The sequence below is a fragment of the Metopolophium dirhodum genome, chromosome 3, assembly GCF_019925205.1.
Source record: "Metopolophium dirhodum isolate CAU chromosome 3, ASM1992520v1, whole genome shotgun sequence".
NCBI classification, from domain to species: domain Eukaryota; kingdom Metazoa; phylum Arthropoda; class Insecta; order Hemiptera; family Aphididae; genus Metopolophium; species Metopolophium dirhodum.
The window spans coordinates 1875251-1894592 of record NC_083562.1 but is presented as its reverse complement, the minus strand read 5'-3'; the positions used below and the strand labels follow the sequence as shown (position 1 = coordinate 1894592).

The 19342-nt window shown below is 29.2% G+C and overlaps 1 protein-coding gene across 1 annotated transcript; it reads left to right on the top strand.

Moving 5' to 3' along the window:
• The first annotated feature begins 8694 nt into the window (after nt 1–8694).
• Nucleotides 8695–18564, top strand: LOC132941396 (myophilin). Its single transcript, XM_061009433.1, has 4 exons — nt 8695–9005; nt 16539–16675; nt 17541–17745; nt 17850–18564. Exons 1-4 carry the CDS (start codon nt 8952–8954, stop codon nt 18018–18020), a joined length of 567 nt encoding a protein of 188 aa, XP_060865416.1. The 5' UTR covers nt 8695–8951; the 3' UTR covers nt 18021–18564.
• Nucleotides 18565–19342: the final 778 nt, after the last annotated feature.

Sequence of the window (19342 nt, the reverse complement as noted above, 5' to 3'; positions counted from 1 at the left end):
CAAACAAAAAAAATATATATAATATTCAAATTTAAAAAAAATTTAAAAATGTAAACAAGTGCTCCTAAAAATAAATACAATTTCATTTAAAAACTAAAACTAATATTATTATATGTATTTAGGTACTAACTTGATTTTGTTTTTCAATTGGACGGACAATATTTACTCTCCCTTATGGGACTTAGGTTTTAACCACAATACCGAATAATAACGAGTGGTGACTAAAGACTTAACACGTGTTAGCACAATTATTGTATATAGTAGGTATATACTATATTAGTATCAAATTATCTTATCCGTTATTTATCGCTAAAAATAGTGTGTAGTTTCAACCCACTATAAGTTTAGTTACACAATGACCGACAGTGTGTGGTTTTTGTCTATCGACCTTTTTAGGTCGAAATAAAAAGTGTGTGGTTTTTGGATGCAACCCTTGGGTGACTTCTATCCGCTACTGTTATATATCGTCAAACTTTTAATACATTAAATAATTTGTTCAATAGTAATTTTTGTAGCTATAGCCCATTTGGCTCTTGTTTTTCCCAAAGGTCAAAAAGGTAAATTTCCATGCAGCTTACGTTGTACAAATACGTCAATTCCCAAACGGATCCCGTTTTTGACATCATAAATTCATTCCCATTTCATACATACTTAAAAGACAGTAACAAGAGGTGTGGTTAAAAATGCGATGGGATTATTCTTAAAATGTTTATAGAAAGTGAATTATACTAATTGGTGTCATATAAAAAGCCATATATAGGTAACTATTATAATTTATAAATCATAAATTGAAAGTGGATTAATGTTTTTATAATTATATGTGCATTTGAATTATAAAATTTAGTACTATACATTTCAAAATTACCTTAATTTTTTATCCATACAATTTTATAATAATGACATTATTAAGTTTTATTTAAGTTTAATTCAGTTTTTAATATTTATTAAAAATATTTAAAACAATACTTGCTCAAAAAATGTACTTGATTTTGAACACATATATAGCTACCTAATTATATTTTGTAATTCTTGTGGATTAAGTATTTGCTGATACAGTTAATGGTTTAATACCTATATTGCCCGATATTGGTACATACATTTTAAGTTTTATTACAATGTCCAAATATAATTTCTTACCTACCATAATCCGACAGACAGACAGACAGACGGTCAGACAAACAGACAGACATGTAATTAAACTGAAAATAATATTTTCCACACAAGAATTAATAAGGTTTATTAAACAATAGTACAATACACATATCTGATATCAAGTGTAACTAATTAATAATATTAAGTATAAAGTTTTAAGTTGTAATATATATTCTGACATTCGAGAATAATAGGTACCTACAGGTTAGGTTAGGTTAGGGTACCTAACCTAAATGGCTATACAGTATACATATGTAGATGTCTGATGTAGGTACTATAGGTACTATTATGTTACGGGATAAGATTCGGATGATGTCGACATTAGACAGTTCATGTAACATTAGCCAAATGTTAAAATTACCCGCTAAATGGCCGCTAAATTAATATTAATATTAAAATCTCGAGTAATGTTAACCATAACCGGATAATATACTACCCAACATTACAAGTTACAACAATAACTTGCAAGCTTTTTTGGATAATTTCATAAACGATATTATATACGATACAGTTATGAATTGTCTAATGATATATTGATATTGATATATTTATATTTATAACAATACATTTGGGCCTTGGGGTAATACTGTAATAGTATCAAACACTGGATAAGCAACACAAACTAATGAATATATGGATCATGACCATATCAGAATGTCAGATCATATCACGTTTAATCTTTAATGGTCAATATACCTATATAGATCTATAAATTAATTTTAATTATATTAAATTAATGGTTTTTTATTAAATGTGCCGATAGGAACTTGAAAACATAATAAAAAAATATGCACAAAAATATTATTGATAGAAAACGAAGAATTATTAAACTGTACACGTTATATGCACTTATTATACTTTCATGGCATTTTGAATGGCACAAAATGCAACATTGGATTATTTATATACTTACACAGTTACACCTATATTGGCTGTTATACACTTATACTTATATTAGTATAATACTATAACAGTATCACATGGTGTTCTTTTACAAGAACACCTTTTATAACCTTGACGGCTTGACTAGTGGGTAGTGTCCACTTCTGTTTGAAGGATCGAAATTTCTCTCAATGATTTTGAATCGTGTGACACGCCTCATCCTGCAGAGATATTAAAGACAATAGACAAATACCAAACTGGTTTCTGGTAGGTATGTGATTGTGGCAAAGTATCAGATTTATTACCGTCTACGGAATTGTTCATCCTCAATTCATATTTGACACGACAGCAAATATTATGTTTCTCGGGTCCGCTCGGATTCTGTCATCATCTGGTAGACTGGTAGAGACGAAAAATCACAACCATGCTGTCTCCAATGTTCGCTGCTGAATGGGAGAAACTTATGGATTAGGTTAAAACTCGTTATTATTTGATAATCATGCATTCGTATTAACGTAATTCGATGATGTTATACTATACAAAGAGCCAAATAGGTAACAGAACCAAAAAAAAAAACTACAAACAAACAAATTGTTAAACATACATTTCAAAAAAATCTATAAAAATTAAAATGTCTATTTATAGTACAAAAAGAGTCAACACAATATTTGAAAATGATATCATACCTAGAAAATATTACAAAAAAATATTTGGTAAAAATATCATAATGTTTCTACAATTGATTATTTTTTATCACAACAAAATAACTAAAATAAACTTTCTCGAATATTGGGTTTGAGTCAATATTTATTATTTATTCGTTTTTATGTTTTAGTTTTTTAAAGTTACTAGAACTATTGACCTCCCCTACACCTTCCCTAAACAAGAACCAAATAGATCCAATCACCAGAAACATCAGAAACCATCAGGTTAAAAATGTAAGTATTTTTATTTTTTACTATTCTAAAGGTGATGACAGACACAACAATTTTTTACAACACACATTGTTGTAAAACCAATAGATTCATATCGCTCCGCTAAGAATCGACAGGCAAAATTTTTCAAAAGTCATATTTTTAACCGAGCCTATTATCTTAAATTTTAATCCTGGGCATACCTACTTCTACTTTAATGTATAGGCCATTTTGCTTTTTTGAAAGTGGATTTTAAATAAAGATCGTACCTAGGCAAAAAGCCAACCCGTCCCGATTTCCACCTTAAGGTTTGGCTTTCTTAATCACACCCTTCACAATGTTTTTACAAACTTTAATGACATAACGTAATATTAACTACAAAATTCAAAATTATCATAAAATCATTTTACTATATGTACGAAATATGAAGTATAAATGTTAATAATAAATTTATAAAGATATAACTTTTTTCAAAAATGTTGATTTATGAATGAATTTACTAATTTATTAATGACTTTAAGTTTTGTAAAAAACAAACGTTCGTCATTAAAATAATCACTCTGTATATATTTATATAATATAATAGGACGTATCCGTAGGTATGAATTAAATTTGTGTCCTATAACACTATATATAAAGCTATTACAATAATATAATACTATAGTATAATATATATTACATGGTTGATATAAATACCTATATAGGCTATGCAGTTTAGCGTATTAACGTCTAGCTACTGACTTATTATAGGCTATATCAGCTGGTTATAAAATAACTACAGTAAATACACAATTGTAATCTTATATTGACATTTCCAATTTAATTAAATCCAATTGTAGTTCGTAATGTGAATATATTTACTTTTCATATAGTTGTATGACCCATGAAAAATAAACTTCCTATATATTTAAATTTAAGATATATAAAACTGAGCATAAATATATTCGGGTATTATATATTTATATCGAAATTTTTTTTTTAAATCTATATTCCTGCTAGACATTATTTTATTCTACAAATTAAACTTTAAAATCATTCTCAGCAGTAGACAATATTACAAAGTCAAAGAACAAAGTGAAACATATAATTCAGTGCTATAGGTTCATATATAAATACATATAATATATATAATGCATACATATATAATTTATTGATTGCAACTTATTATGCCCATTTTTGGTTCGAAAATTAAAGACGCCATAATAGCCAGAACACCAAGGACACTGGAAATATTAAACATTTATTTAGAACGGACTTTATAATTTTCTTAGTATTACTTTAAGTGTGAAAAATATGTTTAAAACAACGTTTGATTAATCACTGATTAAAGGTATACAAAGACACATTATTTATGAAAGTAAGTAGTACCGATGATAATAGTACCTATATTGGTATACCTAATTCCTATTATATATTTTAAATAATACGCTAATGAAATATTTTAAACAGAATACTAATAAATAACACTACAATAGGATTTCTTTTTCAAGGCCACAAAACTTAATCCAAATTCATTTTAAAAAAAATATTTAAATATTTTTTTAAACTTTCATAAAAAAAAACAATCGTCAGTCGTCAGTCACGTTTCATATTGTAACAACAATAGTATCCAATAATTTGAATACATCTATCTGTATATGGATTGAACACGGATTCTTAATTATTATTGTCAGTTTAATTTATTTCTCGTATGTTTATTTGTCGTCAAGCTCAAAGTTCATAAAATGGAGGTCATCTAGTGTAGAATTCTTTTATTTTTACAAAAAAAATATATAATAAAACCTAATGCACAGTTAAGTAACACTATATGGAAATAAAAACTAAAAAGTGCCTCGAATGACACCAGATAATACTTTGCATAATGTGTCATAACATCTATATATATATACTATTGTAAAAAAAAAAAACGTTTATTCAAACGCTGTGTAAATAATAACCTCACCTAATCCGTTTTTGTGTGCGAGTGATATTGTGTATATATGTGTTATATAGCCATAGCCTTATAGGTAGGTACTATAGATACAGGGTGACTCTTTTAAAATGTAAATACAGCGAACACTAATATTCTCGAAAAGTCATTGTTAACGTTTTTAGAAATATCTTTTATTTTAGATAATTAGAAGTCATGACAATACAACATTTTATTTTTACTATTTTTTATCTTTATGAGCATGTATATAGTGATTATGTGGTACCTGCAAAATGTCGGTCCCTTATAAGTACTCTGTGCTCGTCAAAACTTTAAATACCTATGCTTATAAGTTACAACGTATTTACAACTCATTTAAAATTTGATTTGTATACATTGAAACTCTCAGAAAAAAATTCTGCCTCGGAATATTAATTAAAACGCTGTCATTAAAAAAAAGTAAAAAACTTTTAAAAATATAATCATAAAAATGTTGATTTGTAATGACTACAAATTATCTAAAAAAAATATTTCCAAAACCTTTCACACTATATATTTACATAATATAACTATAAGTATATCTCTATAGATTACCTACACGGCACCGTACTATATCGTCTGCAGACTGCAGTATACCTAGATTACCTACACTTATATTCCACGGAAACGGACATCCTATATATATACACCTATATAATAAAGTTTTAAAATATATAGGTAGCTATTACATTAGGTTTTATTCATTCGCAATTCGTATACGCACTCTTCAGTATATTTTCTACTTTGTTGCGGCGTACAGACGAATATAAATAATAAATGTCTAATGTAATATTTATACTATATAGTATAAACTATATATGTCTATATAAAATGCCGCTTGTATACGCAATACACACATCACACCCGAATACAATACGATACACGTGACACACGACAGTCGAGTTTAATTTATAATAAAACACTGTGAATGAAATAATTAATAATACCGTATAACAAATATTGTGTATTATAATAAATTATGTATTATGTTCAGATGCGGAGGTTTCTCGTGAAACGGCATATCGTGCGATCGTTGCTGAAAAGAGGGCGGCGAAACCACAGAATATTGTAACGATTTCTATGTGGTGAAACGAAACGGTTAAACGGTGGGACTCATCAGTGGGAGTAACTTTTTTATGATGGACACGAGCACATAATATAGACGGACAGACGTTTCTGGGTGTACATATACATATAGTGGGCTCAAGCTGATTATATAGTTGGTACTTGGTACTATATTATGTTTGGATTCAAATATATACCTAAGTAACAGCTATACCTCGGCGAATCGTCCAACTTGATCGGCATTCGAGGAATACAAATATTGAACCGAGTGTGTACTGTATTTGTAAATCGAAAAAACGTCGGTTCGATTATAATAATATGAACAGGATCAGTGTTGACCTGCAGGTACTTATAAAAGGGCCACCTGTATGCATTTATACAGAAGGGCCTCCAAAAATGTTATTTAAAAAATGATAAAAAAAAGTGCCAATAAACGGGTACTGCAAAATATTGTATTTTTTTAAAGAGGCACCTTATTTAAAATACACATTTAAGTTGACTACATAGTTATGGTTAAAAAATCATATAAATAATACATCATAATATTTTTTTAATGCGATTCAAGTTGCGTAATTGATTTTATGTATATCAGAAATTTTTGATAAAATGATAATACTATAATAGTATTATAATTTTTAATGATATAATATATAAAAATATTCAATATCCAATATTCGTAGTACTGTCGGGGCCTCTCAACAAAAATATGGCCGGGGGTCCAGGATGCGTTGGTGGCCTAGCGGCTATGGCCAGACCGACACTGAACAATATCTGGTCGTCAAGGTTGATGGCGGAGTCGAGAACCTGCAGTAGAACCCGAGATCTATATAGAGTTTCCTATTCAAACTATTATAGATCTTGCTGGAACCTGTACACTCGACATATGCATTATGCATGTACGTATGATATGTAAATTGGAAATATACAATAAGACATAATAGTAGTAAGTACTATTTAATATTTATATTGACGTGGCGGCGTGGCGCGTGTTTTAATAGTAATCGTAATAAACAAATTCAACAATAACGATTAATCCTTGGCACGTACGCTAGCTATATATGATAAGTAATAACGCGAGAATAGGACGATGAGATCGCAATTATATCGCATCGTCGACCATCGTAGAAGGCGTCATATCGATACACGCTCGGAGAAACGTATAATTTTATTACCGTTTACCAGACACCGCGAGCTTCGTAAAAATTATATAACTACCTATATGGTTATATGGCTATATATGTTTAATGTTTATGTACGATATAAAATTATATATTATATTTATAGACAAATGGACATTTAATAATAAATTTATAATTATTTCAAAAATAATAAATTTAAATTTACTGTATAAGTGAAATGGCTTGTCTCAAAAGGCAAAAGCTCTAGCCTGGCAAAGGAGACAAGAGTTACTCAAATTAATTATAGTTAATATATAAATGTATCCTAGTTTACATGGTATATAATATACGGGGTGTGTCTTATATGTCATTGTACGCGGGTTTTTTTTAACGATTATAGATCGATGATATGCAGTAGCGGAAGTAATGCGAAAGCTGTCCCCGCGACGCCGTCGGTTCAAACAGAAAAAAAAAAAAAAAAAAAGATCGATGATATGAAATTTCAAAAAAAAGTGTTTCTTTATTTTTAACATACAATTTTTTATTACAATTTCAAAATTTTTAAACACCCAGATGTACCAATAGCAATATCGACTTTATTTTTTCAAATGGTAATCAGTAATCACTATATATTTTAATGAATGCTAGTAAAGCTTTTTTTTCTGAAAATTTCGATACTCAAATCATTCATTTTGGTTAGCTAGTTTTTTAACTATGGTCCTCTAAACTTTAGTAAAATATGCATTAATACTTTTAATTGAAATAATTGGTATAGGTTTAATTTACAAGAACTAAATAATTTCTTATTGTGACCATCTTTTTATACACTTCAATTGCTAATCTAATGACACGCTCCAAAAAAAAAAAAAAAACAAAATTTGTTGGCAAACATAGTTCATTAAAATCACCTAAATCAGTATTATTATTGTAATTATTTATTGTTATAATCGTAATTAATTAATTACTTTAATTTTTTTTCTTCGCAGGTATTTTTTTTACAATAGCATAAATTCTGATTCTTTATTAGGTGGCTAAGGTAATGGTAGATGACAATTGACATTAATACGTCTTATGTATGGGAGTTAAGAAAAATGTGTAATGAAAAAAATGCAATGTTTTTTGGTGCTCTTCTCGTAGTGGTATAAACTTGAAATTTTTAAAAATTTTTGTAAACTTATCGCGGAAAAATTGAAATATCGTAAAAAAACAAACTTTACAAACATTATGTTCTGAACCTTAAGACTTTGACGATACCTAGGTAAATCCACTCTTGAAGTCTTATATAATATTAAAGCATAAGATTGGTTCAGTTCAACTTCAATTTTCCTCGTTGAAACCGGGTCAGAGAGAGAGAAAACAAATAGTGCGCCGACATCGCATAAACAAGAGTACAACTACTGAACAAGACGACGTATGGTGAAAATATTGGAGACTGCAGCCAATAAGACGTAACAACCATAATATATAATAACAATATTGAATAATATGGTTACGATCGTGCGGGCGGCTGCTGCGGGATGTGTCGCCGCCGCCGCTCTGTAGTCATCGTCGTCGTCGTCGTCGTCGTCGTCGGTAAGGTTCGGCTCGCGGCGAACGTAATAAAACCGTACGGAACAGTCCGGTTCACACTCGACAACCCGTCGCCGACGCCCGTCGCCCAATCAGTCGTTATCTCAGACCAGTCTTGTACGTACGTCGTCCGCCGCAGCTCCGATCGTACCCGTCAGTCGTCACCGATCACAGCACACAATACTATTAATAACCGTCGGTCACGGGCGTGCATAATAAACAATAATCGAAACACTCGTCGTCGTCGTCGACGTCCGTTTCGCCCAGTTCCATTCCGATATCCTATAGAATTCTCAGTCGAAAATGGCAAACAACAGGGCCACCAAGTCTGGTTTCGCCGCCGAAGCGCAACGCAAAGTGAGTAACCACCAACTCTCATTATTTTGGTATACACATTTTCTAATTATTACTATCGGCAGTGCACTTGCACTTGTCGGTGTACCTACCTGTGTACAAATTATAATATTTTACTACGATTTACGTACGCTCCGCGTGCAGAAGAACACACGACTTGCACTGTACATGAAATTAATTCCGTGTCGACGGTGCACGGAGCGTTTAATCACGATATTGAGTGGTGTCGACCTTATATACAGCGTACGCTATAATGTGCAGCTGCTATATTATTATAATAATATAGGTATGTTCATTTTAGTGTAACCTCTGTGCATCTAATACACCTGTTCGATTCCGACATGTGCCGTCCATTATTATTAATTGTACACGTAATAATAATATTATTGTATTATGGTGTTTGATGGTAATACATAATTATAAACCGTGCTGGAACCACCGTTTGAATAGTTTAACATGCAAGACGCGGGGTACTATAACTTTCGGGTCGGCGCCAGTTGCGATTTTCGTGTAAAACATATTCGCAAACACGTATTCCGTACAGATGATTTATGTCGATTAGAGAAAGCATTTATAAGTACATGTTTAATGGCAATGTTCAATATCGGCCTCGGTCTAAAAGCGTCCTGCAGAGTTCGGATACCCTATAGTGTCGGGTTAGCCTTTTAGACAATTCCATCGCGTTGGACAATTCGAATTTCTGTACGCGTATGCATTATTGCATTATAACCTTTCTGCAGCTCTAGTGCAGCACAATACGCCAATACAGATCATTTTATACACTGTAGAAATTACTACAGGACATCGTATCTCACCGGAACCCCACTGCTGCAGATGCAATTGATCGTTATTTTACCAACAAAATCTATTATTGTAAATCGCAACCAAGGTTGGTAGGTAGTCAAGTTATATTTCAACAGTGTAACAAAAGAACGCGCAACGGTATGACGAATTTTTTGTTTTCCAACCAATACCGAATTCCAAGGTTCCAAATTCATCGGTGCGATGTAGATACGTATAAAATATTATGTATAAATAATAAATATATTATATTGTGGCATCCATGGCATATCAATTGATAATAAATATTATTGTTGGGCCATAGTGGCAAGAGCAGGTCACACAACGTCTCCCTCTTTCCTCCTCTCCGGCGCCTGTGGGTTGTGCACTAAAAAAAAGTTACATGTTATATAGGTCAAACGCACCCAGGACTCGAAGTCCACGCTCGTTCTGGGCAAATCCAATTAATTAAATTTGTTTACATGCTGTGGGTAAATTGGCTTGCGTATGCACTATATTTTATTTTTATTTTATAGGCCGTTGCATGTTATTAACATGATGACGAAAAAAAAGTATTCTTCGAATAATACAGTATGAGCTTATATATATATATATACATACAACATAAACAGTATATCGAATTAAATAAGTGTAGACATAATATATATGATACACGTATTTAGTAATGTTGTTTTTACATTACGCATTGTTTGTCGTAAACTCGCAACCCGTAAACATTGCGGTAACCCGATAATCGAACTGAATCCAATTAAATGAATTATTTCGCATCGTTCATTACTCCATTTAGTTTAGTATGAAAATGGAACTTTTTACTCTCGTTTTTCGATCGATTCTGAATTCTAACCACATTATTTTTATATACTAGCCACTAGGTGTCTAGGTATTTAACTTTCGTAAAGCCCGCACGTTATGTAATAAAACACATAATACTATACCTAACCTATATAATATATTATTAGTTAGGTATAAACAATTCAAAAATTACGTGATTTCAAAATACTTATATAATTATTAATTACTAATCAGTAAATTAGGTACACGCCAGTGTTGTTGTGATGTGGTGACGAATAAAAATTCGATGGGACTAAAATTCCTGTGCGACGATTCACGATTGTCGATAAGTTAATCGATTCTACTCGCTCAACACGTATTTTGTAGTGTGATTTACAACTAGCGATATCCGACAAGAAACCTATGTTCACAAAACGAACATAAAATTGCAAAATATTTTTTAACGGAGCTTTGAATCGCGAAACTGCGCATATTATACCGTATTAAACACTACTATATTGGAACTATATAAAAAATAGCAAATTACGGTTCCAAAACTATTCGCATTCGTTATAAGTTATTACTTATTATTGTTATAACTTATCAGTCATTATATTACACACGTACCTATAGGTATATTATTATTATTCACTCGCGTTGAATCACGATATTTTCTTTTTATATAAGCTCCGACAATATCCCAAGAATACTAAGTAATATTACGCTATATAAATACGGTTTTTTTTTAAATGTCTATTCAATATTATTTAATATTTATTGTGTATCAATATTACATACAATATAATATTGTATAGGATTATACTAATATTGGTATACTGTAGTGAGTGTATGTACCTTCTAATACTATGGCATACCTCGCCGATAAAATGTCGGTTAAATTACGTCTCTTTTCAGATAATTCCACTGCACCTACACTCACACATAATATTATATTATGCTTGTAGCGGAGACCGAACCGGTTTTTCCTTCCAACACAAAGATAACGCGTCTTTTTCGAATAACTATTACTCCTCGACATACCAAAGTTAAAAAGTCATTGCGTAGGCGTAATTTACATCTCTACATATTTACACCGTCGGCCGTCTCACGTCTATCGTCATGGTTGTACCTAATTAGTCTGTACATAATAAACGCAAAAGACATATAAATAATAATAATGATGTATGAAATTATGATCGTAGTTTTTGTCTCGGTCGATTAAATATTTAAGACTTAAGTATAAGTATTGCAAATTTTAATCGTGTTCGTGTAGGGCAATTTTCGTTAACACTAAACGATTGTATTCAGTTTAGAAACATGACGCATGCGTACGTCGTCATACCATTTAGCATTCTATGCGAAAAATAATTTTTTATCAACTGTTTTTTATTTTAGATATACCTATAAACTATAATCCTACAATTAATACATATTGTTACATCTGAATAACTAAAATGTCTTCCATAATCATAATCATTAAATATAATATATTAACAACTTTCGGTATAATCCATAGCGTATAATATATTTTGCTTTGAAATTAGTGTGGCAATGAATTTGTTTTAGCTGGGGTTTTAAGTTTTTAACAATGTTTCGGATGGTGTAGCATAATTGCAAATATAAATATTAATTTATTATATTAAATATATGAATTCAACATTTTAACGTATATATTTTCAGCTTGAGTTACTGTTTAGCGTTGAGACTAGAGATCCATATATTATGTAGTTTTAGTTGGATATTTAATATTTAGTATTTAACTTATCTTTGATTCACATAACATCTTCATCGAAATCTTCATTATAATCTGCAATGAACAAGCACCTGCTATAAAGATTTTATTATACTAATTACAACACGTGACAGTTATAACATCTGGCAAGGTAATTATGTTGATGAGTTTTGTAATTAAGAAATCATTTTTTTTTGAATAGTTTACATATAATTAAACTGTTCGATTTAGTTCTTTGTGCAATTCCTTATTTAGCTAAATATTGTTAAATTATAGTAATAACCAATTATAAGTGATGAAGGGTTTTTTTTGACGAAATCCTTGATTCCAATACATGTATAGTACAAACAGATGGCCTCCTGTATCAATCGATGATTCATCTTTGTATTTCTTCTATATATGGCCGTGTCGCTTTTTCAAATAAGATACCGTATATGGCCAATGTGGGTCGATTAGTTGTTGCCCGTTTGCGTTGCCATCTCGCTATCATATGCTGTATATATAGGTCAATGGGTTTTTGAAAACTAAATGCCTGGAATCGTGTGATGAGTGATGACTGATGAGGATATAAAACTATGCTAACCCATGATTAAAACTTGACTGTGTAAAAACCGAGGTAAAAACGTTTGTACACCTACAGTTTATAAGCTAAAATTATCAATTTTTTATTAATTTTCCATATAGATTGTAAATACCAAGTATTTATAATCAATGATTGTAGGTATTTTATTTTTAAATTATTAAATTTTTTAAATAAACCATTATATAAATTATTGTATTTATTGTATTTATTCAGGACAAAACACTACTAAAAAGTACTCGAACTTTGAAACTTATTTTTTTTATGGAAGTGGAAACTGATTAAAATTATCATTCATTTTTAAACTGCACGACATCCGATTTAATGCCAATAGTTATTAGCTTATTATATAATATCTCTTGAAATAATGCTAAATAGTTTTTTTATTTATTATTATTATTTGAAAAATTATTCTCAACAAATGACAATTAAGTTACTTATTATAATATAGAAAATATAAATAAACAAAAGAATAGATGAAGCCATGATAAAGCCAGAATGGTAAATTAAGGAAAATAATGTTTTTTTTTTGGAAGAGTGTTTTCAAGAATTGCAATACAAAGAATTCTAGGTGTCTACCTACTTATGTTTTTCAAATATATCTATTAGTATCCGCTATACTTGATAACTAATAAAATGTAATGACTAGACATAGTAGACATACCATAAAACTATAGTAGATATATTGCATCAAGTTTTTTTTATTTCATACCACGGAGGCACGGACTAAGATTGAAAGTCCATGTTTTATACTCTTTATGCCAAGGTAGAATGAAAAAATAAAAAGTAAATTAAGAACAACCAATTTAATACTCAACGGGTCATATTATATTTAAACACGTCAGATTAAGGGAGAAATACCCGGAGAAGACAACTTATAGAATTTATACTTTTCTTATCGCAGTTAATTTTGTTGTTAATGGAAATATTTCAATCCCACACATACAATCTTGAATGTCTAAATAACGTCTTATTATTATTGTTTGTCGGTTTATCACACGTCACACACACACAGAATTATTTACAAAGCGGAGTAATTATTTTAAGAAATTGGCTTGGCTTGGTCACTTTTCCCTTTCCCCCCGCCTCCAGCCCAGTAACATCCACTCATTGAAAGTAAAAAATGTTTTGAATATTGATAGATGTCAGATAATTTAATAAATAGGGGCTATAGCCGTCAGTAGGCAAGTTGTAGAAACAATTGGGACAGTAAGTGGAGATGAGGAGTATGATTTTTAAATAGTTATTACTTATTACTATGCATAATAGTGAATAATTTAATCGTATCATGTATGGAAAATGTATTGTCATCTTTGTTCCTGGTGCGTTTGAGTCCTCACAACAGTAGGTAATACTACTGAATAATATTATCAAATTTCTACCCTATCAATGACACATTTTAAAATTAATACAAAGGTGTATAGACTATAGGTACTACCTATATAATATAATAATTAATATTGAATAATTAGAAGTAGGTAATAAGTTTAAAATAATTTTAAATTATTCAAACCAATTTATTTAAATACTGTCAACTTTGGCTCTTCATTCTTTAGTGTATATAATTTATTACATTATTTTAAAATTGTTTGTTAGTTATATCTACTAAACTTGAAATTAAAATAAATTAACTTCATTAGTCATAAAGTCATTATATGTTTTAAATTGTAGTGTAGTATTAATAAAATTGATTAATCGTATAATATTAATGTAGAAAATTATAATTAATAACTTTATTGTGTTATGGTAGATAACAATAAAGGTATTAAAATGTTTTGAATTATATCTCAAATATTGTGTACTCACGATTTCGCATATAAATATACGTAAGATATACGTGCTTCCTTCTTGAATCTTGATGACTAGAAATTTAAAAAATAAACAGTAGGAACGAGTTTTTGTTGTTGGCTGATTTTAGCGATGACATCAGCAACTAATTATTCCACGTTCGGCACATTCTCGAGAAATGTACTGGGCACTTGAATATAAATTATTATTCTCCATTGGCCTGAGTTAAAAAGAATAAGAATTAATACAAATACTTAATATCGGTGTGATAATCATAATAGTAGGTAACATGTTTCAAGTAATAATTTGTAGATAAACGTATTAACTGTTAAAATTGTTTAACGAATTATTATTGTTTTATTTATTCAGCTGTTAACTATAGTGAGATAATGGGAAATTAATTTAAAAAAAAATTTTTAAGTGAATTATGCCTATAATATTGGCTATTGTTCTTACTATTTGTATGTTTTACTCATTTGAAATTTGCCCATATCTCGGTTTTTTTGATGATTGAAAACCCAAAATAGCTAAATTGAATATTTTCAAAATAGGTACGAATATTATAAAAATAATTATTTAAAGAGAGTTACAATAATACATATGAATACATGTTGAAAAATATAATTTCCGCTGAAAATACTACCGAACAAAAAAAAATATAATATGATATTCTCTAATTTACTGTAATATAAATATTAATATAACATATATGTTTAAACGACAGTATTATAAAATGTATTTGTTTACAGCAATGAAATAGGAAATAGATCAGGAATTAATTTAACAGTTATATGTGTATTTTATGCAAATTTCACAATAATATATCAGTGTTGTAATATATTATGTTAAATATTATCGTTAACTGTTATTTCCATACGATTATATTATATTATCTGATACTTCAGTTATTATTGTAATTGCCGTCAGTCCACAGTTGACAATATGTTTAAATAAATAAAATATATGAAGCAGATATTATTATATAATAAATTGTATATCTGGGCTGTAGTCTATAGGCGAGTAACAAAATGAGAAGTATATTGTAAAATATATTCATAGGCTGTGAATACATATTAAATCAGAACAATTTACCAATATATTATAATTTATAATATTATACTATTCTACTTATTTATACGGGATTGTTTTTGTAACATAAGACACTCAATAATTTCGTAAACTATTTATGAAAATTATTAATTTTACGTAGGTAATTTGAATAACATTTTTTAATTTACACTTTGTTATTAGTTGTAAGTTATAATTTGTAACCATTTAAAGTTTTCAAGAGTGGACTTTTAGTATTGGACCAAACTTTTACTGAGGTGCCCTTATGCAACCAAACCTTAACTAAACACTCTTTTGAAATTTAGTTTGTACACATCGAAATATTCAGGAAAATATTCTGCTTTAAAATATAAAATTAAAAATGTACCTATATTGTCATTATAAGAAGTTAAAAAGTTAAACAAATTTTAATTATAATAAATAGCTAGTAAACATATTAAAAAATGTTTATAGTATTCGAAATAAATAATGTATAAGTATATAACATTTTATTACTTTTATATAACATATAATATATATATAATTATTTAAATTATATAAAATTATTTAAGGTTAAGTTCATTGAAAGATTTTAACATAATTTATTTTTACATTCTTATTTGGTACCTACTATCTACATCAATATTTAGTATTTACTAGTTGCGAATTATAATAAAGCGTTAATTGTAAAATATAACCACGGTACTGCATAAGTCGTGAGAACAATGGAAAAAATGTTAACATTTAAGATATGCTTTTTATCTTGTTCATTGCCTCAAGAAATAACCTAACCTTTAAAACATTATTTTTTTTATAGATCAACAGCAAATACAGTGAAGATCTAGCCCAAGAATGTTTAGAGTGGGTGAGCAGCGTCACTGGTTTGCCATTGAACACATCTGGTGATCCAGACAACTTTTTTGAAGTCCTTAAGGACGGACAAGTATTGTGCCAGTGAGTCATATTCTACGTAATAAATGAAACATTACTTTCGAACTGATAAAATATATCCTTGAATTGTTCATAAAGATCTCTCGTCACTTTCATATCGTTTTATTTTAATTAATCATTAATTTATATTAATGTTATATACAATATAACATGTCCTATTGTATTATTTACATAATATGTATATAATATTAAAATAACATTATAAAATAGTAGTGCACCTATACTATACATTTTTACTAATCCGAATACGGAATGTTGGTTCCAAAATATGATTAAGAGGACGTCCGCGTGTGTTGTCTGGTCTTACAAACGTACATCATAGCAAATTTTACGTTAAAAATAATCCATTTTACATTTTTACTGTTATTTTTAAAATTAGAGTGAATTTAAAGGTCATATTATTATCTAGGGCATATCGGAGGATTTTATTGATATTATTTTGAATTAAGTCATGATCATTTTAAAATGTACAAAAAATATACAGTTTCAAAAAGATCATAACTTGCTTAAATATCAATAAAAACCTCAGAGATGCCCTATAGATCTTACCTTTAAATCTTATAACAACTATTAACTCAAATTTTATAATTTACACAGTAAAATGTATTATTGTAAACGTAAAATTTGCCATGTTGTACGTTCCTAAGACGGAGACAACATGGCGATGCGGCGAGCGTACCTTTAATATTAGACCAGAAATAAAATACCGGGTGAAATACATATTTCCGTTCTCTTTTTTCATATTGCTTATATTATATAATTATATAATAAACTAACTTGTGTACAAAATATGCGTTTATTTATAATTACTTCCCCTTTTACATAGATTCTGCTGAAGTCTTATAATAATATTTTTTATTACCCGTAGATTGGTAAACACTCTAATTCCTGGATCCGTTAAGAAAGTGAACACTAGCGCGATGGCTTTTAAGTGTATGGAAAACATCAATAACTTTTTGGCGGTGGCTGTATCCATCGGCGTACCTTCCCAAGAAACCTTCCAATCTGTAGATTTATGGGAACGTCAAAACTTGAACTCTGTGGTGATTTGCTTGCAGTCATTGGGTAGAAAGGTATAGTTGAGAATTATTTTTGATTGATTGTTATTGAAAACATTTACATTTATAGATATTGAGATAAAAATTACATAATACATTAATATGTATACTTTATATAGGCTGGTCAATTCGGTGCTCCAAGTATTGGACCAAAAGAAGCAGAGAAAAATATTCGCAATTTCAGCGAAGACAAACTCAAAGCAGGCCAAACTATCATCAGTCTGCAATATGGATCCAACAAGGGAGCGAATCAAAGTGGTCTCAATTTTGGAAACACAAGACATATGTAAAAGGCTCGTCTTATCTTCCATTACCTTCCATGCCCAAATTTATATACAAAACTGACGCCGAATTTCCCAATATCTTCAGATTTTATACACAGCAACTAGCAAGTATACTCGTACATTCCAACGTAACATTTTAAACTTCCTGCCATGTCATAATCATTCCACAATACCAGTATTATTACGTATTTACATAGGTATAACTTAATTATTATATCTTCCATATACAATTTCATTTTGGGCATAAACTCTTCTGTTATTATAATACGCGTTACAGTTTTGAAAACAATATGATGATATAACGATTTTTCTCCTGTTAAAGATATGGACATTTTCATTTTTTAAATAATTATTAAACTATATAAATTAACAAGTTCATTATTTTTATTTATTTATTTTTTGGTACATAGTAGAAATATTTATTTTGTTTAATATATTATACCTACCCGTGTAAGATTTATGCATTTGTTCGGCATTTTTTAATACTCGAATGATCTATATAATAAGTTATTAAATTAACATTGAATAAAAAAATTATTATTTATTTTAATTGTGTGTTTACGCTTTGTTGTATTATACCATCATACAAATATAATATATAGGTTATTATTATTATTATTGTAGTATATTGTAGAAGGGTGATACGACGTTATCTATATAAACTATAATATAACATATCGACATTTTACATGGACCGAGATTGAAAAGTTAAGTTGGAACACATTTAATATTTGTTCTATACAACAATACGTATATTGTGCGTAATAATTGCAGGGCGTCTATACAATATTATACAATGGTCGTAGATTGTAGATCGTAGATGATCACTATCTTTAATTATTGTCTTATGGAGACCTAAAGAATTTTAAAGTGTTTAATAGAAATAAATTCCTAAGGAATCTATGTATAGTAGAGTACTAGAGTAATATTTAACAAGGTATGACCATTCAACTTTTAGCGGTTTAAAACAAACATTTGTATACAATTTAGATAATTTGACTTTTAGATTCTGAGAGTAGCTATGAATTTATTGATTCTTTATACATTGGTGTGTTTTTTTTGTTTTGTTTTAAACACGATTTATAGTAAAAAATATATGCTTCGATCTTCAATTTCAATAACTTTTCTGGTGAAAAGAGAATCTAGCTGGTACTGATGGGAGATCAAAATTAAAAATTCCCTGTACCTACCTACTTTTCAAAATAATCGGGAAAACGAGAGTTTATACTCAAAACTAGTTTTTGACAAAATCTATTTTCTTAAATTTTCGTAATTCAAAAATTAATATTAACGTGGATACTTGAAATTTTTACCAAATGTTTTTAAAA

Excerpts from the sequence above, each read along its gene's own strand:
- LOC132941396 (XM_061009433.1), top strand. The coding sequence starts at position 8,952 with ATGGCAAACAACAGGGCCACCAAGTCTGGTTTCGCCGCCGAAGCGCAA. Across the intron at positions 16,676-17,540 it reads GACGGACAAGTATTGTGCCA|ATTGGTAAACACTCTAATTC; the intron begins GTGAGTCATATT and ends TATTACCCGTAG. Across the intron at positions 17,746-17,849 it reads TGCAGTCATTGGGTAGAAAG|GCTGGTCAATTCGGTGCTCC; the intron begins GTATAGTTGAGA and ends TACTTTATATAG.